A 26,932-nucleotide genomic window follows, 5' to 3' on the forward strand; every position below is an offset into this window, starting at 1 on the left:
TTTTTGTATCAGGATAATGCTGGCTTCATAGAATGAGTTGAGAAGTATTCCAACCTTTTAACTAAAATTCAACTTCTTTAAATATAGGGCTGTTCAACTTACCTATTTCTTGAGTGAGCTTTCTAATTTTTATCCTTCAAGGACTTTGTATTAGCATAAAGTTGCTTATTGCCTTTTTATTATCTGTAGAAGTTGGGCAATGTCTCCTTTCTCATTCCTGATATTGGTAATTTGTGTCTTCTCTCTGGTTAGTCTAGTTAGAAATTTTTCAATTTTATTAATCTTTTCGAAGTTCTAGCCTTTAATTGATTTTTCTTTATTATTATCCCATTCTCTATGTCATTGATTTTCTTGATGCTCTTTATTATTTCTTTTTTCTGTTAAGGTTTAATTTGCTCTTTTATTTCCAGTTTCTTGGGTGAGAGCTCTGTGTGTAACATGTTATTCCAGGCAGTAATTATAATTGTTATTATAATAACCTTTGCTGCCAGTTCTAACATCTGTCAGTTCTTGGTTGATTTCGCTTACATGATTTTTCTCATTATAGGTCATGTTTTCTCACTTACTGGAAAGCCTGGTAATATTTTACTGGATGCCGGACAGTGTGAATTTTACCACATTGAGTGCTGGGTATTTTTGTATTCATACAACTATTCTTGGTATATGACACAACTAAGTTAATTGGAAACAGTTTTATCTTTTCAGATATGGCTTTTAGGATTTGTTAGATGGGAATGGAATAATGTTCCGTCTAGTGTTAGTTATTCTGCACTACTGAGATAAGACCCTTACATGCACTCTACCTAATGCATCATGAATTATGAGGTTCAAGTCTGATAAGAACAAACACTGTTTTCAACCCTGTATGAGCGGTGGGCACTGTTACCTTTAATATCTTCAGCTGGTTCTTTCTCCAGCGTCGGATAGTTTCCTCACATGCCTGGGCTGATCATTACTCATCTGAATACTTATGGGGGCCTTCTGCAGATCTCCAGAACTCCCTCTTTGTGCATCTCTCTCCTCTGAGGTTCTCTGTCCTGCAAACTCTAGCTGCTTTGGACTCCCTGAACTCTTAGTTCCTTGTCCTCAATTTAAGGTGCCTGCCATCCTGTGACTAATTTCCTCTTCCCTGATTAAACTGTTCTCTTCAGTCAGGTCTGTGCTCAAGTGTCACCTCCTCAGAAAGGCTTATTTTGATTAATACAGCTCTCACTCCCCTCTCGCTCTGTTTTATTATAGATTTACCTTTTCACTGTCTGTCTCTGCTCACGATAGTAAGGCCCACTTCTGACCTTACATGTGTACCTAACTGGATTTCATGCTCATATGTATCAAATATCCACAAAAATGTTCATAATAGCCCATCATTGGAAACATTCCAAATGTTTATCATTACTACACAGCAGTGAAAATGAATAAACTATAGTTCATGCGACAACACGGATGAATCCCAGAAATAGAATGTTGACAAATGGAGCCAGACACAGAAGGTGTCTGTTCAAATAGGCAAAACCAAACAATAATGTTCGAATTTGAAATACCGGTTCCATTTAGGATATGGGTTTTTCCCAGTCAGGGGTTCCCAGAGTGGCCTTCTGAGGTTCTTTCCTTGAGCCGGGTGGAGAAATTGGTTGAGTGAAATCAGTTGAGTCCGATATTGTCTCCTCTGTAAAATCTTCCCTAATTCCCTGAACAGGTGGTCATTCTGTCTTCTCTGAACAAACATTAGAACAATTATACTGTAATTATTACATTTTCCAAGGGAAGGAGTCATCTTGGTTTGGTTTGGTTGGTTTGGTTTTTGTTGTTTTGAGTATCTTTGGTGTAGAACCGATGCTCTGGAGACGTTTTCTGGTGGGAGGAATGAGCAAGTGCAGGAACTTCAAACATATGAGCCACGGGCTTCTGCAGCCCATGCCTGTGCCTTCCCATTGCCTGTTTCTAGTTGAGGACAGAGATACTATCTCCTGTTGTATCTGGAGAGCCAAGATTTGTTGGTACCTGTTTGTCATTAGTCTTGACAATGAAAAGTCTTGAGACTTAGGTAACCTGGAGGTCAGATAAGGTCAGACTCCTTAGATTTGGCAACCTGGCAACCACAGGAACAAAGCCACCTCTGCCTTCTGGTGGCTACAGGGGATAAGGCATAACTTCGTGTATTCACGAGGCTTCGCTGTGAATATTTTCCCCCACAAGTTTATGGAAGGATCCATCAGAAATCAATCTGCTTTGTAGGGTTTCTTCTCCCACACAAAAATGCTGTGAAACCAAAATACGATAACAGAGTACTCTTTTTTCCTTTTAATTTTGAAAATTTCAATGAACATGCACTTGGAAAGGGTAATCAAATGAGGATAAATGGAGCTTCCAGAGAAAATTGTGGCGGTCTTGGGAAGGGAAGTTCCTTCAAAGTTTGTCCTTGCTGGAAGTAACTGGCCCTCAGCAGTGCCATAGCTGAGTTCCAACTGATGAGTTTACATTTCTGTGCCAGGCTTTATTAAGGAACCCAGGATAGCATCTGTTCACTTTGAAAAGAATTCTGGCAATTCAGCAGCGTCTTAAGATTTTAAATGTATATTTTGATTAACACATTTTTATTGGCATATATATTCTTTTCCTTTTTTGCTAATACTACTGTGAATGTGTCTTTCTGCAGCTGTGGTGCTCCTATTCAAGTTTCTGAGGTGAAGCTGCTTTCCTTTTCATCGGGGCAACTAACCGTCTTCCTCCCTGCTGAGGTGAAGGCCATAGGGACAGAGAATGATCGCGTCCTGCCTCTGCAAGAGCTGGCCATGAGGAGTCTACATCACACATACCATACTTTCCTTAAAGGTACACGGGGCTTTTCTCTTTTTCTGCCTCTTACTCAGTGAACTTGGAAATTATGTTTTATGCTGCCTACTTTGGTGTCCATTTTTTTTTTATGGGTGGATCCAAATTTACTGTTTTAACCAGTTTTAAATGCCCAGTACAGTGACATGAAATACATTCACATTGTTGTGCAATGGGACTTTTTTTTAATTAAAAAAAAGTTGTAATTTTATCAATGGTGATCCCTTCAGTACCCCCTACTGACACAGGAGCATTTGCTAAAATATGGTCTTCAGTCATAAAGGACAGAGGTTAAAAGTTAAACTATGAGGTTTAGGGGCACCTGGGTGGCTCAGTTGGTTAAGCGGCCGACTTCGGCTCAGGTCATGATCTCACAGTTTGTGAGTTCGAGCCCTGTGTCGGGCTCTGTGCTGACAGCTCGGAGCCTGGGGCCTGCTTCAGATTCTGTGTCTCCCTCTTTCTCTGCCCCTCCCCCAGCTCACACTCTGTCTCTCTCTCTCTCTCAAAAATAAATAAAGATTAAAGAAAATTTAATGTAAACCATGTGGTTTAAATGAAGGAAATTGGTATTTGGGAACATGTATCTGGTGGAAGTGAAAAGCCTGGCAGAGACACTTTTCTTTTGTGGGGGAAAAAAAAAAAAATGAAAGGTCTTATCCTCAAAGCAAAGTTGGGTACCTTCCAGCAGAGTGGGCTTTTGCCATGCAGTCTGCTTACATCTGAGAAATTATACACCTGAAGGGGAAGAAATATCAGGAATCTTCGGCACTACCACCACAGCATGTTAACTCTTGGTTTGGAAAGGATTTGGCGGTACATAGATTTCAGAGGTGTTGTGATGTGGGTCTCGGAGACGCTTTGAAAAAGCAGTAGGCCATGTTAAATAAGCTACATTTCAAGTTTTTTAAACTGCTAAATGTTTTGTCTTTGCTTCAAAAAAAAAATCCATACGAAAGCATCTAACATCAGTCAGCCTTCTAGAAATGTTTAATACAAAGTTGAGTTGGTTTTTAATACTAGACAGAAAACTGATAATTATTCACCTATGGGTAAGTTCCATTTTTATAAATGGTTATTGGTAAGTCCAGATAGATCTAAAGGATGATAAGATCATTTGTATTTCCTTCCCAAAGACGAGTCTGTAATTTTTAGGTTTTGCCTCATTGTGACCACTTCTCTTTCTTCTGGATGTTTGCCATCGGTGGGAGTCAGTGTGCACTTGTGCTCACGATTGTCTGAGCCACTGGGATGTTTTGCTTTCAACGTCGCTTTTGTATCACTCAGGCTCAGCCGAGAAGGAGGCCCCCTCTTTATTAATGACAGCTTTATTAATGAAACAGGGAAAAGCTTGGTTTCATTATTTTTCTTTCTTTGATTTGCTTCCCGCTTTCATTCCTTTCAGTAAATACAATTTAGCTTGAGTAGTGCTAAATGCCCAGTCGATTTTGGGAAGAACTTAATGGAAGTCAGTGTTAGTCTTTGGTGCCAGCCCTTTTTTCTTCTTGGTCTCTCACAGAACGTTTTGTAAACCCTCTCTGGGTAAATTAATGCCTTTTTTTTAATCTTTGTTCTTAAAGAATATTTGGTGTTATTCTTTCCTTGCCTCTGTCTCAGGCCAGCTTTTGTTTGCTCTTAAAAGAGCAAATTTAGGCTTCCTCTTAGTATCAAAAAAAGTTAAAAAAATCTTTCATTTCCAAATAATGCAGTGCCTATCAGATAACAGTTATTTTCAACACGCAATACTTTTTAACTAACCAAGTGGACTGAGTAACAAAGAAACGTATTTCAAGCCCCGTGTAAGGAAATCTGATTTTTTTGTATTCATGCCTGATTTTCTCTTGTGTTCCAGATTTGAACTTTCTGTCTCCGATCTCGTTACCCAGAAGTCTCCTGGAGCTGCTGCACTGCCCCCTGGGACACTGTCACCGGTGTAGTGAGCCCATGTTTACAATTGTCTACCCCAAGCTCTTCCCCTTGAGAGAGACGCCGATGGCAGGCCTGCACCAGGGGTAATCATGCCTAAGTGGGCACCAGGGCTTACACCTGGGAGAGGGGTGGAGGCCATGCAGGGAAGTATTGTTAAGTCAGCAGCTCTCAAGGTGCCCAGAGTGCTTCCTGAGATACAGCTGAAGGAAACAAAAGCACATTCTCAGCATCACAAGAAAACTGGACTTCCCTCTATTACTTTTTTGGCCGTGTACAGAAGAGTTTTGTTGCATATGTTCTTTAGAGTAGCTCATTCTTTGCCAGGAGCGTTTTCCTGCTATTCCGCTATTCACAATAGTCTTTAGGCAGTAAGGAATGTCAGAACAAAATATTTGTTATATAATGGGACCAGCCCAGCCCTTCTATTTAATTGGCGTTGCTAACTGAAAGTACATGGCTGAACATTGTGTGTGTGCGTGTGTGTGTGTATGTGTTTCTGTTTTGAATTTCTAACACTTCCAAATGCCATTCTCTTGCCACTCTCTATTTATTGGCGCAGTGCCTTGAATTTGCTAAGAATGTTCACCAAGCAAAAACCCCTAAACTGGTGGTTTAAAAAAAGAAAACCAGACAATTAAAATTAGGACATCAAATGAAAAATCCCCCATTAACACAACCTTAGCATATAGATATTCTAAATTTAGGATTTTCTAAATTCACGTTTTTCAAAGTTAAAAAAAAAAGAGAAAGTACTAGAACGCCTCATTTATCCATCCAGTGGTATTTTGGGTTAGTAAGTTTTTCAGAGAACTTGTTACCCCCTATTGAGTGCCAAGAAGCATTTACTTTGTAAGCATTTCTGTAGAAAGAGAGCGAGCCTGGGCGGGGTGCTGAAACTCTCTGAGCCTCAGACTGGGGAGAGAACATCGTGCTGGGTGGGGCTGTCATGAGGATGAGCAGATGATGAAGGTAAAGGCTCTTCAACAAGTGGTAGTTACCTTTACCAGCGGTGTACCCACTCCCTCGCACAACTGCACTTCTCTTTCTCTTACCCCGAATAACCCTGTTTTGTTATACTTCCGGTTGCTGTTTCCACTTTCAGTATTTTTAACATTTTTTGCTTCGTTGTGCCTGCCCACAAGAAGCCTTCCTCCAAACCTTTCTAAGTTTGCTACTTAAAATCCGAAGTGATCACATCACCAAATTTAGTGGGATTCCGTTTAGATTGGAGTTAAAAGGACTGAGTCAGAGTCTGCGTGTATTACTTCCTACACGAATAAAATTAACAAATGAAATAGACACAGTGGAGGAGAGCCATAGTTGCATAGGGGCAGGTGCCCGGGCCCTGACTCCAGCTCCTCCGCCCAGAGACCTTGAGCAGAGGACGTAAAATCTCTAAGCTTCAACTTTTCATTAATAAGATGAGCATAATATTAATATCTGTTTAATAAGGTCATTGTGAGGATAAATGAGATCATTCATGGAAAGAGCCCAGGCATGTAATAAATACTAAGTAAATGGTAACTATTTTAATCTATTTTTTTTTAGCGCAGAGACTTGTAAAAATTTCTCGTATGTGTGTGTTTCTAGCAAATGCTTTTCATGTTAGTAAGATATCATCATAGGATAATCTTAATGAATTCATTAAACTATCATAAAATCCTTATGCATAGTACAGTGTTTTTTTTTTTTTTTTTTTTTTATATAGAAGACATTTTCTTATTGAAAATATGAAAATGAAAACAATTCTGTATGGTCAGGATACCCTGTCAGTAGCTGATAAAATTCTGAATACCTTTTTCAAAAAGATAAACTTTCTTTTTATCATGGCAATTAATTTGTGAAAGTAAATTAGATCCTTCAAAAGGAGACATTTTTTATGTGTGTTATCTTTATAGGAGATTTGGGGAATTTATTCAGTATTTGAATGTTTTATTGACTGTTACTTATTTGTCTGCTACAACCTAGAATGTCAGTGTGAATAATCTTATATTGTTTCGGGACATAAAATATAATAGTATTAGTTTCATAAAATGAATATATCCAGTACATAGGACTTAAGCAGTGCCCGTTTGTTGAGCAAAGCCAGAAGTGCCTGTGTTTATAGCAAAGATGAAATGCCAAGACATAAACATGGCTTTCTGTGGTGAGTTAATGCTAGGGTTGAAATTGAGAGTTTGTGGCTTTCATTCGGTCCACCAGACTTTGCTCCTTCCCATGTTGCTATGGAGATTGTATTAAAAGCATTGACTTCAGTTTCTATCATAGTCTTTAAAGTACTTTCTTTTGTAACTGAAAACCAACTACTTAAATCTCAGTAGCTTACTGCTGAAAATAAAATCAATATTTTTAATATCATAAACTAACTCTACAAGGTCTTGATAATATTATTTTTAAGTTTTATAATATATTCAGTTCAGTTGGTTTTGCTTGTTGTAAATAATACATTGTATCAGCCAATACCTAAATCATTGTGGACATCTGGCATCATTTTAAAAGAACATATTGGATATTCTTCTAAAATACCAAGTCCCATACAAGTGTTAGTTTCAGCCTAAATTTAATACAGAGTGAAGCAAAAAGAAATTATAGTATTTTTAATAAACAATAGATTCCCAAACCTTCAAATATCAATAAAACAGAAGAATGGCTAGCATATTCATGATTTTGAATCCTTATAGCACATTTTCTTTCCTAAAACTTACTGTTCACTTACTAAAATGGAGAACATCAGCATAGAGGGTTATTTATTATTATAACAACGTGTCTGGCTTTTCCCCATGCATGCGTGATTTATACAAGTTCTGTATTTTCCAATAGGAAATCAGGTCACCCAAGGTTTTTCAGGGCTATATATTAATTTGCTAGGAATGCCACAACATTTAAAATGCCACAAAACCGGGTGACTTAAATAATAGGATATCCATTGTCTCACAGCTCTGAAGGCTGGAAGTCTGAAATCGGCATGTTGGCGGAGTAGTTCCTTGTGACGGCTGTGAGGGAAGGGTCTGTTCCAGGCGTCTCTCCTTGGCTTGGAGATAGATGGCTGTCTTCTCCCTGTGTCTTTACATCATCTTCTCTCTATGTCTGTCTCGCTCTGTGTCTAAACTTCCCCTTTTTGTAAGGACCCCAGTGATATTGCATTAGGGCCCACTCTGGTGGGCTTTAATCCTCCCTTAACTAATTATACCTGAAGTGATCCTGTTTCCAAATAATGTCACTGCATTACTCTGCTCAGGCTGCCATAACAAAATACCATAACTCACTGACTTGAACAACAGAAATTTATTTCCTCACAGTTCTTAGGCTGGAAGTCTGAAATCAGGGTGCACATGGTCAGGTTGTAGGGGAGAGTTTTTTTCCTGGTTTGCAGATGGCCACTTTTTTGCTGCCTCACATGGCAGAGAGCTTGTGAGCACATGCACACAGGCTCGCTGGTGTCTCTTCTTTTTATAAGGGTGCTAATCCCATTATGAGTGCCCCATCCTCATGACCTCATCTAAACCTACTATCTCCAGAAGGGCCTAACTGCAAATACCCATCACATTAGAGGTCAGGGCTTCATCACATGAATTTGGGAGGACATACTTCAACCCATAACAGTCCGTTCCAAAAATTCATGTTCTTCTCACATGCAAAATAAATTCACCCTATCCCAACACCCCCCAAATCCTAACCCATTCCAACATCAACTTGTAAGTTAAAAAAATCTCATCTTTTTTTTTAAATGTTTTATTTATTTTTGAGAGAGAGAGAGAGAGAGAGAAGTGGGGGAAGGGCAGAGAGAGGGAGATAGAGAATTCCAAGCAGGCTCCGAGCTGTCAGTGGCTCGATTCCACAAACCATGAGATCATGACCTGAGCCGAAGTTGGACACTTACTTGATTGTTCAGATGCCCCAGTTCAAAATCTCCTTTTAAATATCTAAATCAGGTAAGGATAAAACTTGGGTATACTTCTTCCCGGGGCAGGACTCCTCTCCAGTTATAAACCATATAAAAACCATATAAAAATGTTTAATTATTAAAACATTAGTAGACCAGGGGCGCCTGGGTGGCTCAGTTGGTTGGGCATCCGACTTCAACTCAGGTCATGATCTTACAGTCTGTGAGTTTGAGCCCCGCATCGGGCTCTGTGCTGACAGCTTGGAGCCTGGAGCCTGGAGCCTTCTCTGAATTCTGTGTCTCCCTCTTTCACTGCCCCTCCCCGCTCTCACTGTGTGTGTGTGTCCTCTCAAAAATAAAAACATAAAAGAAAAAAAAAATTGTTAGACCAGTTATTTATTTTTATTTTGATGGGGGACAAAGTATGTCTATTCAATTCATACATGATCATAGAAGCAAAATTAGAAAACACAATTCTGGGGGCACTTGGGTGGCTCAGTAGGTTAAGCGTCCAACTTCGGCTCAGGTCATGATCTCGCGGTCCGTGAGTTTGAGCCCTGCGTCGGGCTCTGTGCTGACAGCTCGAGCCTGGAGCCTGTTTCGAATTCTGTGTCCCCCCCTCTCTCTCTCTGACCCTCCCCCGTTCATGCTCTGTGTCTCTCTGTTTCAAAAATAAATAAACGTTAAAAAATTTTTTTACAATTCTGCAAAAGGAGACTATCTCAAACAGAAGAACTTCAACCAGAAATGACCATTGGTAATAGGTTAAAGTAGAATCTCTCTAAATTGACTTTTTTTTTAAGTTTACTTATTTATTTTTGTGAGAGAGGGACAGAGAGAACATGTTCACACAAGCAGGGGAGAGACAGAGAGAAAGGAAGAAAGAGAGGATCCCAAGAAGGTTCTGCGTTGTCAGCACAGAGCCTGAGGCAGGGTTCGATCCCACAAACTATGACATCATGACCTGAGCCAAAATCAAGAGTCAGATGCTTAACTGACTGAGTCACCCAGGCACCCCTCTCTAAATTGACTTCTCAACCAAGGATCCATTGAATCAGATTATTGGTGCTCTTTATATCCTTTTTTTTTTTAATTGTATTAAGAACATTTAAACATGAGATCTACCTTCTTAACAAATTTTCAAGTGCATAGTACAATAATATTAACTACAGGCACCACATTCAGCAGCAGCAGCACTCTAGAATTTGTTCAGTTTGCATAACTGAAGCTGACAACAACTCCCGTTTCTTCCTCCCCTTCTCCAGCTTCTGGCAACCACCATTCTACTCTCTGCTTCTGTGAGTTTACTTTTTTAGATACCTCGTGTAAGTGAAATCCTGTCCTCCTGGGGCTGGCTTATTTCACTTAGCATAATGTCTTCCAGGTTTGTTTGTGTCATTGCATATGCCAGGACATCCTTCTTTTTTTTAGTCTAAGTGATATTCCATCCTTATGGGACGCCTGGGTGGCACAGTCAGTTGAGCATCCGACTCTTGATCTCATGGTTCATGGGATCGAGCCCCACATCGGGCTCTGCGCTGACAGCACAGAACCTGCTTGTGATTCTCTCTCTCCCTCTCTCTCTCTGCCCTTCCCCGCTTGCGAATGCTCTCTCTCTAAATAAATAAATCAAATATTAAAAATAAATTATTTAAAAAAATATTCATCCCATATTTCTACCAGATTGTCTTTATCTGTTCACCCATTAGCAGACATTAAGGTTGTTTTCAAATTTAGGATATTGTGAATAATGCCATCATGAACATGGAGTGCAGGTATTTCCTTGAGACTCTGATTTCTTTTGGTTACATACTCAGAGTGGGATTTCTGGATCATATGACAGTTATATTTTAATTTTTTTGAGGAGCTGCCGTACTATTTTCCATAACAACTGCAGCATTTTACCTTCCCACCAAAAGTATACAAGGATTCCCATTTCTCTGTATCTTTGCCAACACATTATTTTTTGTTTGGTTGTTTCATTTGTTGTTTTTACAATAGCGATCCTAATAGGTATGAGGTGATGCCTCACTGTGGTTTGATGTGTATTTCCTTGATGATTAATAATGTTGAGAACCTTTTCATGGGCCTGTTGGCCACTTGTATGTCTTTGGAGAGATGTCTGTGTAAGTCCTTTGCCCATTTCTAAATCAGATTATTTGTTTATTGCTATTGAGTTATAGTAATTCCTTATATATTTTGGATATTAACCCATCATCAAGTAGTGGGATTCTCAAATATTTTTTTCCCATTTTATAAGTTGCTTTTTCCTTTTGTTTCCTTCTGCTTTGCAGAAGCTTTTTAGTTTGAAGTAGTCCTACTCACCTGTTTTTGCTTTTGTTGCTCTGCTACTCGTGTCATGTTCAAGAATTCATTGTAGGGGTGCCTGGGTGGCTCAGTCAGTTTAGCCAACTCTTGGTTTCAGCTCAGGTCATGATCTCATGATTTTGTGAGTTTGAGCCTCACATTGGGCTCTGTGCCGACAGCACAGAGCCTGCTTGGGATTTTCTCTCTCCCTCCCACTCTGCCCCTTCCCCATTCATGCTGTCTCTGTGTCTCTCAAAAATAAATGAATGAACTTTAAAAAAAAAAAAAAAAAAAGAATTCATTGTCAAGACCAATGTTAATTAAGAAGCTTTCTCCCAATGTTTTCTTCTAGTTTTATAGTTTCAGGTCTTACATATAAGTCTTTAATCTATTTTGAGTTGATCTTTTTATGTATGGTGTAAGATAAGCTTTCTACTCTCAGTTTCATTCCTTTTGCATGTGGATATCCAATTTCCCAGCACCATTTTTTGAAGAGACTCTTTTTCCCATTGTATATTCTTGGCTTCCTTGTGGAAGATCAGTTAACAGTTTTGTGTGGGTCTGTTTCTAGGCCCTGTGTTCTGTTCCATTTTTCTGTGTACCTGTCTTTATGCCAATACCATACTGTTCTGATTACTGTAGCTTTGTAAAACATTTTGCAGTCAAGATAATGGGACGCCTCGAGCTTTGTTCTTTCTCAAGATTTGCTTGGCTCTGTGGGATCTTTTGTTGGCTCCAGGTGAGTTTTAGGAATTTTTTTTCTCTTCTTGTTAAAAATGCTATTGGAGTTAGTTCCAAATAGCTCAGAGTAACTCATCCACTCATTAATTAATGTGTCCAGTTAGCAGATATGCAGTGAGCATTCCCCGCAAGCAGAGCACTGTGGGAGGTAATGACACCCTGGCTTCAGTCAGCTGCTTTCAAGCTCTGATATAGAGTTTGGTTTTCTCCAGGAATTCTCCTTGGTCTTTTAAGCCAGAGCAATTACTTGAGAGGGCCAGATGTCCTGGTGACGGATGTGCCTCGGGATAGAGGCCTGTGAGAGGCACGCAGAACTCATTGTCTTATGGCTTCTCTCATCTTTCAGGACAACTTTGTACTCTCTTCTCCACTCACTGTAATTTCACTCACTGTAGTTTATCTCTAAATAATCTCTCCTAATTCTTATATGGTTAAATCACTTACGAAATGTTTCTCATTACCTTATCCTTGCTTTTTATGGCTATTACTTTCTTCTATGAAACCAGTTAACATCAGTAATACTGACATTATTTGCTTACTTATATTTGGGATTTTTTTTTTTCTTTTAGCCAAAGCCTATTCATTGACCGGCACCCTCTTTGCGCAGGTAAAATACTCTTCAACAATTTAAGTAAATTGTTCTTCACTGTTTTTTCCTACTCGTATCACTCAGTTATTGTGCGTTGACCTCTGCGATGTGCCAAACTCTGTATTAGGTACCAGGGATTCAGCCCTGACCACACCACCTGATAACTTCTTTTCCCATACATATATTTCACCCCTGACGTCCCATACATATATTTCACCCCTGATGTCCTAGGGGATGGACTGATCAAATAGAGAAACCAGTATGTCATATTTAAGCCTCTAGGTCTGCACGTAGGATCTTCCCATGAGAAACCGTCACCGTTAACATAAGTGGAACAAGCAGATACAATATGTTATGAGATAATTCTCCCTTAATTTGTGTACAGGTTTGGGATGTCATCTGATCAACTCCGTCTAATAAATATTGTTTTTCTTCTGGCTTGAATTTCTGTATGAGTCAAGGATATGCTTTTTGCTTTTTGTTTCTAATCAGGAAACACGTTTGCAAAGAAGATACCATATTTCTTATGTTTTTTTGGGGGCTCCAGAATGTGCCAACCACATTGTGATTTTTTTTTTAAGAATAGTATATTTCTGTATTTTAAAACTAAGCTGAAATGCTCTTTCTCCTGTCTTGCCTATAAATAAGAGATTCTAAAGCAACAAATGTCATGTCTGATGTTCTTTGTAGAATGTACTAACCTCCTTTTCCTAACTATAGAGTTTATTGCTTAGCTCAGAATTTCTCCCTGAAAACTGTCACATCCCTGGTGCCACAGCTTAGGAATTTTAAAGGATCAAACCAGCACAAATCCATTCGTAAGGCAGTAGATTTGGTGTACTTGTAACAACTTAGATCATTAATGCAACAAGCAGATACAACATGTTGTTAGAATCTCCCACAAGTCGTAAGTCCACACAGTTGGATTTTTTGTAGCACAACTATGGCACCTCCAGGTTACCCACCCCGCCCTTGAGCATCATAAGGAGTTGATAATGATCAGTGGGCATTATGCTTCAGTAAGTAAAAAACAACAACAAAACACATTTTTATGGAGTTGGATTTTTTTGCTTAGAGCCTTTATTTTTAAAAATCCAGCGGCATGAAATGTACTGTTTCTATGAATGATTTTCATGTAGCATAATTATTTTTTTTTTAAAGCCAGGAGAGTTTAGTTAGCTGATCCTCAAAAATCCACTTATCATACTTAAGATCATTTTGTGTCTGAGTTTCATTTCAATTGTGATTTATACACATGTATACATGCTGGTGTGTGTGAAGCAAATTATCTGAAGTAGGGTTCTAACCAACTTTAATTTTTTTTAGTTAAGGTAATACAAAGTATCCAATGACTTAAAATTTATATAGTTTCCTGAATTAAGAAAATCTCGAAAGTGATGCTTGCCTTTCATTTTCATATGAGTGTAATTTGCAAAGTAGAAGGTTTTGATTTTGATGGAGTCAAATTTACCCATTTTAATTTTATAGTTAGTGCTTTTTATGTCCTAAGAAATCTTTACCTACCCCAGGTACATCATAAGGATGTTCTCTTTTCCATTGATCTGTGTCTGTCTCTCAGTCAATGCCAAACTGTGTTGATTCTGTAGTTATATATTAGCCCTTAATATCAGATAAAGTGATACCTCTACTTTGTTATTCTTTTTCAAAATTCTGTTAGTTCTTCTAGGGCCTCTGCATTTCCATGTAAATTTTAGAAGAAGCTTATCTTTGTCTCAAAAAAAAAAAAACAAAAAACCCTTGTGCTGGATTTCGAAAAGAATTGCATTCAATCTATAGATCAACCTTGGAGAGAATTAACATCTTTGCGATGTTGAGTCTTCCGGTGTGTGAATACTGTGTCTTTCCATTTTTTTAAGTAGTCTTTTATTTCTTTCATCAATATTTAATAACTTGCAGCATAGAAGTCCTTAAGTGTTTTGTTAAATTTATACCCAAGTGTCCCACTTTCTTTATGTGACTATAAATGATATTATACTTTTAAATTCCACTTTCCATGTGTTCATTGTTAGTATGTGGAAATGTGATTCATTTTTGTATTTCAGTCTTATGTGCCTGCAGCATTGCTGAACTTGCTTAAAGGTCTAGGAGTACATTTTGTAGATGCTTTGGTGTTTTCTATGTAGACAATCATGTCATCTGAAAGTAGAAATAGTTTTATTTCTCCACCTTCCATTCTCTGTGCCTTTTATTTCTTTTTCTTGCCTTACTGCAGTGGTTAAAACTTCAAGTACTGTGTTGATTAAGGTGTTGAAAGTACACATCCCTTATAGAGTATGAAGTTAGCAGTAGGTTTTTGTAGATTCTAATTATCAGATTGAGAAAGATCCCCTCTATTCCTGTTTGCTGAGGCTTTTTATCATTAGTGGAGATTTTTCAAATGCTTTTTTCTGAGTCCATTGATATCATACAATTTTTTTTTAATTCACCTGCTGACATGATCGATGAAATTGATTTTCAAATATTAAACCAACCTTACATACCCAGAATAACCCCCACCTGACAATGGTGTATAGCTCTTTTTATACTTTTTTGTATTAGTTTAATACTTTGTTGAAGATTTTTCTATCTGTATTCATGAGAGAGATGGTCTATAGTTTTCTGGTTTTAAACTCTCTGGCTTTAGAGTCAGAGTAATGACTGGCCTTATAAAATGAGTTGGGAAGTGTTCTTCCTTTTCTGTTTTTTCTCCAAGAGACTGTAAAAATTCCTCTTAGCTCTTCTTTAAATGTTTGATAGAATTCTCCAGTGAAATTGTCTGGACTTGGAGATTTCTTTTCTTTTTTTAATTACGAAGTCAATTTTTAATAATTACAGTCCTTTTCAGGTTGGCTATTTCATCTTGGTTGAGTGTTGGTAGTTTGTAGTTTTCAAGGAATCCATCTACTCTCAGCTTACAAATTTATGACTATGAAATGGTTCATAATATTCTCATCTTTTTAATGGCTTCAGGATTTGTACTGATAACACCTGTTTCATTTCTTATATTAAGAGAGCCTTCTGTCTATCTTTGTTAGTCTTGCTATAGATGTATCAATTTTATTGATCTTCTTAATCCTAGTGAAATTGTTGATTTCACTGATTTATTATTCCTTCATTCTGCTTGCTTTGGGTTTACTTTGCCTTTGGGGGATGGGATCGGAGTAGAAGCTCAGATCATTGATTTGAGAACTTTCCTTTTTAACATAAGCATTACGTACCATACATTTCTCTCTCAGCACTGCTTTCCCATGCCTCAAAATTTTTGATATGTTGTCTTTTCATTTTCATTCAGTTCATGTAAGTTTCTATTTGAGATTGCCTCTTTAATCCATGGGAAAGTAGTCATTTGACCCATAGGTCAAGGAAGGTCAAAGAACTGTGTTCTTTTATATCCACATTTGGAAATCTTCCTGTTGTCTTTCCGTTATGGATTTCTAATTTGATTCCATTTGGATAGAGAACATGCTCTGTGATTTTTACTTACTTTAGATTGTTCTTCGTAAATTGTTCTTTTTTTACGATTTTTATTTTATTTTTTTAATATGAAATTTATTGTCAAATTGGTTTCTATACAACACCCAGTGCTCATTCCAACAGGTGCCCTCCTCAATACCCATCACCCACCCTCCTCTCCCTCCCACCCCCCATCAACCCTCAGTTTGTTCTCAGTTTTTAAGAGTCTCTTATGCTTTGGCTCCCTCCCTCTCTAACCTTTTTTTTTCCCCTTCCCCTCCCCCATGGTTTTCTGTTAAGTTTCTCAGGATCCACATATGAGTGAAAACATATGGTATCTGTCTTTCTCTGTATGACTTATTTCACTTAGCATAACACTCTCCAGTTCCATCCACATTGCTACAAAAGGCCACATTTCATTGTTTCTCATTGCCATGTAATATTCAATTGTGTACATAAACCACAATTTCTTCATTCATCAGTTGATGGACATTTAGGCTCTTTCCATAATTTGGCTATTGTTGAAAGTGCTGCTGTAAACATTGGGGTACAAGTGCCCCTATGCATTAGCACTCCTGTATCCCTTGGATAAATTCCTAGCAGTGCTATTGCTGGGTCATAGGGTAGATCTATTTTTAATTTTTTGAGGAACCTCCACACTGTTTTCCAGAGTGGCTGCACCAGTTTGCATTCCCACCAACAGTGCAAGAGGGTTCCCGTTTCTCCACATCCTCACCAGCATCTATAGTCTCCTGATTTGTTCATTTTGGCCACTCTGACTGGCGTGAGGTGATATCTCAATGTGGTTTTGATTTGTATTTCCCTGATGAGGAGTGACGTTGAGCATCTTTTCATGTGCCTGTTGGCCATCTGGATGTCTTCTTTAGACAAGTGTCTATTCATGTTTTCTGCCCATTTCTTCACTGGATTATTTATTTTTTGGGTGTGGAGTTTGGTGAGTTCTTTATAGAATTTGGATACTAGCCCTTTGTCCGATATATCATTTGCAAATATCTTTTCCCATTCCGTCGGTTGCCTTTTAGTTTTGTTGATTGTTTCCTTTGCAGTGCAGAAGCTTTTTATCTTCATGAGGTCCCAATAGTTCATTTTTGCTTTTAATTCCCTTGCCTTTGGAGATGTGTCAAGTAAGAAATTGCTGCGGCTGAGGTCAGAGAGGCTTTTTCCTGCTTTCTCCTCTAGGGTTTTGATGGTTTCCTGTCTCGCATTCAGGTCCTTTTTCCATTTTGAGTTTATTTTTATGAATGGTGTAAGAAAGAGGTCTAGTTTCATTCTTCTGCATGTTGCTGTCCAGTTCTCCCTGAACCATTTGTTAAAAAGACTGTCTTTTTTCCATTGGATACTCTTTCCTGCTTTGTCAAAGATTAATTAGTTGGTCATACTTTTGTGGGTCCAATTCTGGAGCCTCTATTCTATTCCATTGGTCTATGTGTCTGTTTTTGTGCCAATACCATGCTGTCTTGATGACTGCAGCTTTGTAGTAGAGGCTAAAGTCTGGGATTGTGATGCCTCCCGCTTTGGTCTTCTTCTTCTTCAATATTACTTTGGCTATTCAGGGTCTTTTGTGGTTCCATACAAATTTTAGGATTGCTTGTTCTAGCTTTGAGAAGAATGCTGGTGCAATTTTCATTGGGATTGCATTGAGTGTGTAGATAGCTTTGGGTAGTATTGACATTTTAACAATATTTATTCTTCCAATCCATGAGCACAGAATGTTTTTCCATTTCTTTATATCTTCCTCAATAAATTGTTCTTCATTCTATGACTTCCTGATGGAAGCTCAGGTTATTGATTTTAGAGCTTTCTTCTTTTCTAATACATGTGTTTAGTGTGCTGTGAACTTCCCTTTAATACTGCTTCTGCTGCTTCCCACAATTTTTTGATAAGTTGTATTTCATTTTCACTCAGTTCAAAATATTTTTTTAGGTTTATTTATTTTGAGAGAGAGCGCACGTGAGCAAGCAGAGGAGGGGCAGAGAGAGGGAGAGAGAATTCTGACATGGGTCTCAAACCCACAAGCCATAACCTGAGCCAAAATCAAGTCACACGTTTAACCTACTGAGCCACCCATGCTCCCCGACTACAAAATATTTTAATTTCTTTAGAGACCTGTTCTTCCACCCATGTATTATTTAGAATTTAATTTTTAAAATTTCAAATATTTGGGGATTTTCCATCTGTCTTTCTGTTACTGATTTCTAGTTTAATTTCCAGTTGTGGTCTGAGACCAAAGTTTGTTTGATTTCTCTTCCTTTAAATTTTTTTATGGTGCAGTTTTATGTCCTAGAATGTGGTTTGTCTTGAATAATATTACACATGAGCTTGAGATGAGTGTGTATGAATGTGTATTTTTCTGTTTTTGGATGGAGTATCTGTAAGTGTCGATTAGGTCCAGTTGATTAATGATAACTAACAACTGTATTCTCTCTGATGTTCTGTTTTCTGGATCTATCAACTACTTAAAGAGCTCTAATAGTGGATTTGTCTGTTTCTTACACTTCTATCATTTTGTGCCTTACATGTTTTGATGCTCTGTTATTAGGTTCATACACATTTTACATTGTTATATCTTTTTGGAGAATTAACACCTGTATCATGCTGTCATGCCCCTCCTTATGTCTGACACTTTTCTTTGTCCTGAATTGAAGTCCACGTCATCTGAAATTGATATAGGTATTAACATGCTCTATCTTTTCCCATCCCTTTACCCTTAACCTGTCTGCCTCTGTATGTTTAAAGTGGGTTTTTTGTACACATTATATATTTGGGCCTAGTTTTTTCATCTGCTTATAGAGTCTCTTTTAATTGGTATATTTAGGTGATTTAAATTTAAAGTGACTATTGATTTAGTTAGATTAATATCTACTGTGTCTATAATTATTTTTTACATTCTTATTTCTTTTCCTCCCTCTTTTTCTGCCTGCTCTGGTTTTAACTGAGCATTTTACATGATTCTATTTTATCTCCTCTATTAGCATACCCATTATAGTCCTTTTTCAAAATGTGTAATGGTTTCCTTAGAGTTTACAATATGTATTTTTTTCACTAATTTAAGTCCATCTTCAAATGACTCTATATTACTCAATGTGTAATAAAGGTGTCTTGTGACTGAATATCCCACATTCCTCCCTGTCATCCCTTACAGAATTGCTGCCCTTCGTGTCAACATCCATCTGTTGTAGTCACACACTACATTGCTACCCTCATTACTTTAAGCAAGTTATACTTTAGTTCAATTGAAAATTAGAAAACTATTTTACTTTACCTTTATTCATGCCTTCTCCAGCAGCCTTCCTGTTTTTATTTAGATCTGAGTTCTGTTGTTTTCCTCCTGGCAATGAATTTTCCTCAGTTATCAGTTTGTCTGAAAAAATCTTTATTCTCCTTTACTTTTGAAGGATAATTTTACTGGGTATAGAATTCTAAGTCAGAGATTTTTTTTTTTTCTTTGAGCACACTAAATATTTTCCTCCACTCTTTTCTTGCTTGCATGCTTTCTAATATGTCCACTGTAGTTCATATGCTTGTTCTTCTATAGGTAAGAGTTTTTTCCCACTCTGGCTCTTTTGAAAATTTTCTTATTCTTTTTTTCTAGTTTGAGTATGATACGCCTGTGTGTCTTTTGGGGATTGTTTTGTTCTGTTCTTGATATTTATCCTGCTTGGTGCTCTTACACTACTGGATCTGTTACTAATTTTGTAAACTTCTTAACCATTATCACTTCAAATATTTCTTTACCTTTCTCTCCTTCTCCTTCTGGTATTCTAATTATGCATATGTTGCACCTTTAGAAATTGTCCCACAGATCTTAGATTTTCTTTTCTATTTTTTAAAATTCTCTGTCTGAAAATTCCAACATCTTTGTCATATCTGGCTCTGGTTCTGACGTTCTGTTTGTCTCTTCAACATGTGCTTTTTCTTGCCTTATATCTTCTAATTTTTTGTCCGACATATTGTATTAGGTAAAAAAGAACTGAGGTAAGTAGGCATTTAGCATGAGATTTTATGTTAATCTGGCTGGGAGTTGGGCTGTGTCTAATGTTTGCTGTGGTTGTAGGCGTCAGAGGCTTCAAATTCAAATTCCTAGTTTCCTTGTTTTAGTCTCCTAACTTGACATTGGACTTCCCTGTGTACTCTTAAAGAGAGTCAGCATCTTGCAGCTGTTTTATCTGTAATCCACTGTTCTTTTTAATTTTTTTTTTAATTTATTTGAGAGAGCGAGTATGATTCAGGGAGAGGGGCAGAGGGAGAGAGCAAGAATCTCAAGCAGGCTCCACACTGAGCATGGAGCTCAGCTCTGACACAGGGCTCAATCCCATGAACATGGGATCATGACCTGAGCTGAAGTCAAGAGTCAGATGCTCAACCAACTAAGCCACCCAGGGCCCCTATTCTTATGCTGGAAACCAGTTACTCTGGTGGTATGGTGTGAGAGAGGAAAGTGTTCTGAAGTTTTATGATTATATCTAAGTATTATAGTGGACCTGTGTTTCTAGGCTATGGCTTTAACAAGTTTTTCTTATGTCTCATAGCTTGTTTTTTCCACCAAGGTGGTATGGGCAGGCTAGAGGGGGCTGGAATGGCAACAGTGCCCTTCCCAAGCTAGGATAAGGTTCTGGTAAACTCTTTTCCTCTGGAAAGCAGTCCTTTCTTCTGGACGATGTTCTGGGTGTGACACACGAAAACTACTTCTTTCCTGCTCTTGACTGAGTTACAAGGGGATTTTTTTTTTTAATTTTTACTATGACAGCCTATAGGATTTCTGTAGGTAAAACCCAAGAATATGTGTGACAATCCTAAGACTGCGGCCCCAGCATTATATGATTCTCAGGCTAGCCTGCGCTCAGCCTCCAGAAGTTCTAATGTCTTCTGTCCAGGCGAGCAAATCCCAGGTGTGACTCTCCAGATTCATCCATCTCTCCAGACTCTGAGGTTGCTCTTTACCCTACACCCTCAGTCCCCTGGTGGCCGGAAGAAAAGTTGTCGGTTTTCAGTTTATTCAGCTTGTTCTTGTATGCCTAGGAGTGATGACTTCTAGGCTACTTACCAGAGATGAAACTACATGTGTCCTCTGTACATTACAGTTATTTTCAAATTTGTTGAGGTGTGTTTTATAGTGAAGGATACTGTCTATCCACGGACATTTGGTGGTGGAAGGGGAGAGTATTCTGTTTTTGGGTGGAATGTTCTATATACCTCAATTAGATTCTTTGGTCAATTGAGTTATTTGGTTTTTCTGTACTTTTGCTGATTGTCTGCCTAGTAGCTCTGTCATTTGCTGAAAGCAAGATGGTGAAGTATCCCCTCTAATTGTGGATTTGTCTTTTTCTCCTTTCAATGCTGTTATTTTTAAGACTAATGAGATGATTCACATATCATACAATGTGCCTGTTTAAAGTGTACAATTCAGTATGGATTTTACTATATTCATGGATATGTGCAGCTAGCACCACAGTCAGTTTTAGAACATTTTTCTTATCCTACAAGAAACCTTGTACCTTTCGGCTGTCACCTCTGTACTCCCCCATACCCAGCATGAAGCAACCACTTACTTTCTTCCTCTGTAGATTTCTCTGCCCCAGTCCTTTGGCTAGGGGGAACAAGCTTTTCTTGGCAATTTTTTTTTTTAACACCTATGCCTGTTGGTGGTTCTGGGTTTCTATGAGCATCCTATCTAGCTATATGGGAAGCAGTAAGAAAACCTAGGAAACCCACTGCTGCCATGTTGCCCCTCAAATCCCAAGGTCCATAGACTGTCTACCTTCAGTCTATCTTTTAGAGTCTTCCTATGCTTGTTTGTTGTGTTATGGACAGTTTGTTGTGCTTTAATTGTAAGAGGATGGATCCAGAAGGACTGGACTGTTCTATCTTGGCAGAACCAAAAGTCCCCAACCAAATATATTTTGTCACTAAAATCCAAAGGGACCCACAGGGAGTATCTATTACTTCATAGTGTAGTTCCAGATGTAAGTCTTCTGAAACTTTACCAATGCAGTAGACACCTGACCTCCTGGAGGATTTCTGTCTCACCTCTAGTACATGTGTCATATTAAGTATCACGTGTGCTTGCTACTTCCAGTTTGTATTCCCCTCATCAATACAAACTGTAATGTCTTGGTGAAAGGAATGCCTTCTGGCGCTCCCACAGGTTTTCAGGAGGTGGCTGAGCAAGGGGCACCACATGGGATCCACTTTAGAGTTCCCGTTTCTCTAAACCTACGATCTCTTCCCTCCAGACTGTGCAGTGGGTTTCCACCCTGTCTCCTTGACTATAGGCATTACTGACTCAACTTCTTTTTTTTTTTTTAAGGTTTATTTATTTTTGAGAGAGAGTGCGAGCATGAGCTGGGGAGGGGCAGAGAGAGATGGAGAGAGAGAATCAGAAGCAGGCTCCACCCTGTCAGTGTGGAGCCAATGCAGGGCTCGAACCCATGAACCGCGACACCATGACCTGAGCCGAAATCAAGTAGTGACTCAGAACTTTTGTCACCCATTACAGGGGCTCAGGCTAACACGTTAAATCCTGAGGCATATGTGAACACCCTCATTGGCCTGACCCAACCTTAGATTTAGTCCTGCTGGCTGATTTACTTAGAATCCATTTACATGCTTGCTGTCCAGGTTCCTGCTCATAAACTTTGGCAAGATCCTGCAACTTCTTCATGTATGTTCTCTTTCCCAGTAGCAGGCCTTGCAATTAATTTTCCGGATCGTGCTGGGATTTGACACCCCTTATGGCCCTAAAGACAGTGACCATTGATGGTAGTGGGTCCTGAAGAGAATAGGTACTTCCTTTTTAGGTAACTACCCCAGATGAAGTGAGTGCCATATTTTTTATGAAAGGAAATGCTCATTGTCTTAGAAGGTAAAAAAGGCTGTTTCTGATGTGAAGAAATGTTTAGAGATATCAGAGATTCAAGGTTCTTAGCTTTGTGTCTCTACAGAGGTTTCCATTTCAAGTGTCAGGGTCCTACCCCTTCCCAGCCAGTACCTTTACCTTAAGAGACTCCACATAAATGTACTTGTACCTGGCATGTGACTTTGCAACCTGTACATTCAGGCTTCAGACGTGCCCCTCCTATAGTTTCATGGAATAAGAACTCCTTTAAGACCACTGTAGAAATTAGATTCTCCCCCTATGCCTTCAGTGGAGACTTCAAGGCACGAAGCTTAATTGGGGGTAGGAATGGAGATGAGGGCCCGTGAGTGATAATCTCTTTAGCAGTCGGAAGAAGCCATCTTGCTCCACAATCTCTGAATTCACTGTGATGCCATAGCAATCAGGGGCCTCAGCCATTGACTTCCCAGTGCCTTACCCTCCCTTGTCAGTCTGTTTAAGTGATACTTTGAGTACTCATGATGTCAAACCATACTGCACTTTAGCAGTACCCCATTTTTCCCTAGCAAGAACGCCCTACATGCACTTACCAACTCAATTCCAGAATTCCACCTGGATGGACTATATCCTTACACCCCTCCTTGTAACACTTACTAAATCGGTTGGGGAACTGGCTAGAACACACACATTAGCTGGGATTTTGGAGAGAAGTGAATGGAGAAGGCCTATTTGCAGGAGCTGAAGCAGGGTTCAGAGCACCCAGAAGGATGATAAAGCACCTGGAAACTTAGAACAGTAGGAAGCTTTGCCATCTTATCCTTCGGCCTGAAGGACTAGGGGATCTAGAGGCTGCTGAGAACCGAAGCCAACAGAGGGGCTGCCCAATAGAAGCTGTAGTCAGAGAGGTAGATGGAGTGGGGTACAAATACCCAACCTTTCCACAAAAGCAAAAAGGTAACTGGCAAAAATGGTCACAATCAAAATTTTCAGAACTCTGGAAATTAACAAAAGGCTTACATCTGATGATTATTTACTTAAGAAAAGCAACTGATGCTCAGTAAGAACATAGACCTTTGCAATATAATAACCCATCATAACCCTATCTTGTAATTTATAACCTTGAAAATCAAGAATCTGCAATCATAGGTAAAACCAGCATTCTAGCAGCAACTGGAAAGGGGTACAAGGAGCTTCTTCAAAGGTCCAATGCCAGAGCATTGTCACTGTCCTACTTGGTGGTTCACTGATAGACCCCACTTGCCAGGCTATCTTTATTTGATCTCAGAGCCCACCAATGCAAAAAGCCTCTTCTCTGAGAGTGTTTATCAAAAGCTGTCAAACCAATTACAGGCAACTGCTTAACCGTCACAGCTGCCTGAGGCAGTATGGGGCCAATGATAGACTAACCACAAAGTGAAAAAGGGAAGTCGAGGGAATAAGGTTTCTGTGGGGGCTTTATTTAAAAAGCACTAACAAATTCCTGGAAGTCTGTATGGCCACATGCATGCATAGGGATGTGAACATGCCCAGGAAAGACCCAGGAAGGCCCTGAGCTCTCCCCTCTGGCTGATTTTGAGGCTCCTTGCAAGCAGGAAGTGAAAGCTGAGGCAGAGTTGGTGCTACCCGGCAGAGTGTTGAAGTGTTACCGGAGCCATACAAGAAGGGGAGCTCTATCCTCCCATCAGCCAAACCTAGCTGGCAGCCAGTTGGTAAGGGAATCCAGGATTGATCCAGAAATATAAGACAAAAGAATCTACAGAGGTGGGTCTAGCTTTGCGTTGGAGGCATTAATCAATGAAGATGAAATGGTAGCAAAGCTTCTTTTGGAAGACTGTCAGAGCCCAGGGGAAAATGAATCAAAAACCCACAGAGAAACAAAATGACCGGTGGTTGCCAGAGCCTTGGTGGGGAGCAGGTTGAGGAGGGGGGTGGCTCTCAGCTGCAAATGAAGACAAGGAATTTCCGGAGATAAATATATCTTGATTTTGGTGTTAGTTAACTAATTGTTTAGTTTTCAAATCTCATTCAACTGTCTACTTAAAACAGGTAAATTTTATTATATGTTTGTTAATATACCTCAATTAACTGGGCTTTTAAAAAGAAGTAAAGAAAGAAATATTCAACTGCCCTAAATCCTCCTGCTGCTATGCCTCCTCTGCCTAATCTAGTCAAAAACCAGCCATCAGGCAGCTTTGGTGACAAGGTCTGGAGATATGACCTTCGTGGGCTACAGAGAAAGGCAAAGCCTGGATTAAAGGGTAGAGACCCAGAAGACAGTCAACACAGGGGATCCTGTGGAAACAACAGTAAATTATTCTCTCCTCACAGGAGGATAGCACTTCTGGTGGGAAAAGCAGACCTCTCATAGCTGGAGAGGTCCAGAGTGGGTCAGAGGGCTCGTGACTCCGTGTGGAAAGGTGCCGATGGGAGTTTGAGATGGGATTCCTCTGCTTTGTGGGAAGAAGACCCCCAAACTCTCTTACTCAGATTCTGAAATTACCTCTACAAACAATCTGTGTGAATACATTTGTGGGATAAAGTCCTTAAAATCACATTCTTACAAGTTCTTCAATATTAAGCGTTCTAGCTAAATTTGGTGATGTTTTCTGTTACGTGATTTTTAATAACGCATTTCAAATTCTGTTACTGTTTTGTTGGCCCTCAGAAGCGGAATTCAGACCGCAACATGGAAAAAGCTTCTTTTCCCTCAGCTGCTAAGTTGGGGGATATTATGTCATTTGAAAACTGGTAAAAGAATGAGCACGCGCATACCTCACCTGATTCCAGTGCTCAGTTTTAAAAGGAAATTTACATTTCTGTTGTGTACTTTTGGGGGGCCGTGCCTAATCCTTTACTTTAACCAAGAAAAAGACTGCCTCTCATGGAAAGAATCCTGAGACTTTCATCTGGAACTCACAGTGTTCTCTCCCTTTTTTCCCCTTCCAGGAGGACAACAGTTAGTTTTGTGGCTTACTGCTGCTCCGCCCAGTGTCTGCAGACATTTGACCTACTGAGTTGATAAACACTCGAGAGCCTCAGGAGTTTTGCCAGCTTGACACTGCAGTTGCCTGTGTATCGCACACTGTTTGTATGGCAGAGGGACGGGACGGTCCAGCCTGGCGGAACAGGCCCTTACATCCTGTCCTGTCAAATGCGGGGGACTGCAAGAACTCTCTGGAAATGTCCCGATTGAGCTCAGAGCTGAAATGCCTTCACCCTTCCCCCACCCCAAGTTGGAATAGATCCTCCCCCAAATTAAGGACCCCTTGTCTTCTGTGTTTTTCTTTTTATGTGAGTATGTCTCATAAGCAAACTATGTAGTGTGATGTGCCTCCCCAAATCCTCAAAGCAAGTTTCAGTTCCCTGAAGAACTCTCTGATTTGATAATACAGCCAAATTAACTTTTGAACACATATACCTTCAAGGATACTTTTAATCTCCTCTCTTTCTTTACCCAGAGGATTATTTCCCCACAGATTATTCTCCCAGGTCTTTACCGGAGTCCAGCAAACTCCAATGGCCTCCAGAATATTGAATATCGGGCGGCGGAGGGAGTGGGGGGTGGGGGGGACTGGAGAGGCTGGGGGTGGAGGGGGAAGTGCCTGAGTTGGCAGCGAAGTTTAGACTCCAGTGAAGGCCCTGCCAGGGTCCCAGCATACACCCTCTGGAAAGTTACAACCCTGTTTATAAGTCTTGCAACACATTAAGAGACTTTTGTGAGGGTTTTTAAACCTAAAAATGTACATCATAAATGAAATACCCTCATATTTTGAAAGACTATTTAGAGAAAAATGATTTTTGAAATTTTTTATTTCCTAAGAAGTTTTTTGGTTTTTTGTTTTTTTTTTTAATATGAGAAGAGTCTGAGGAATAATTGAGGCTTCAAAAGATGTTCTCTTCTTTCTAGACGTAAACATTTCCTGGCTAATGAGAAAGGGGGAGATAAAACACATCAAAATAGGTCCTCCACGGTTACTTGTTAGATGGGTTTAGGATTAAATTTATATTGACTTTGAAATATTTTCGTTACATGTGGAAAATTCCTACTCCCGGTTTTTAGCAAAGTGATTCTAAGCACAACCTGTGCACATTTGTTTAAGTACCTGGTGCATTAGATTATCTTCATTTTGACCCTAGATTTCTTCTGTACTTAACACGCTATTGTCCAGATACCACTGAGAAAATACAGGAAAAACAAGTCCAAATTCAGCCTTGGACTTTTAAAAAAAAAGACCATACATGGCAAGTCTGTGAGATTATATTCTGACAGAAGAAATGCTCTTAATGGAGGAGCCACATACTTGCTCTTCCTTTGAAAGGATAGCATTTTTATGTTGCTTTGCTG

The 26,932-nt window shown here is 39.2% G+C and overlaps 1 protein-coding gene across 5 annotated transcripts in view; it reads left to right on the forward strand.

The window, feature by feature from the left end:
- Positions 1 to 25,849, forward strand: part of LRRC28 (leucine rich repeat containing 28) — a 186,561-nt gene extending 160,712 nt beyond the window's left edge. For all 5 annotated transcript variants that reach the window (XM_058736730.1, XM_058736729.1, XM_058736733.1 and 2 more), the window contains 3 exons: positions 2,657 to 2,832; positions 4,682 to 4,841; positions 25,534 to 25,849. In XM_058736730.1, the coding sequence (XP_058592713.1) occupies positions 2,657 to 2,832; positions 4,682 to 4,841; positions 25,534 to 25,606 (409 nt within the window). In that variant the 3' untranslated portion in view covers positions 25,607 to 25,849. The remainder of the gene's footprint in view (positions 1 to 2,656; positions 2,833 to 4,681; positions 4,842 to 25,533) is intronic.
- Positions 25,850 to 26,932: the final 1,083 nt, after the last annotated feature.

Source organism: Neofelis nebulosa, chromosome 7, assembly GCF_028018385.1.
Source record: "Neofelis nebulosa isolate mNeoNeb1 chromosome 7, mNeoNeb1.pri, whole genome shotgun sequence".
Classification (NCBI taxonomy): domain Eukaryota; kingdom Metazoa; phylum Chordata; class Mammalia; order Carnivora; family Felidae; genus Neofelis; species Neofelis nebulosa.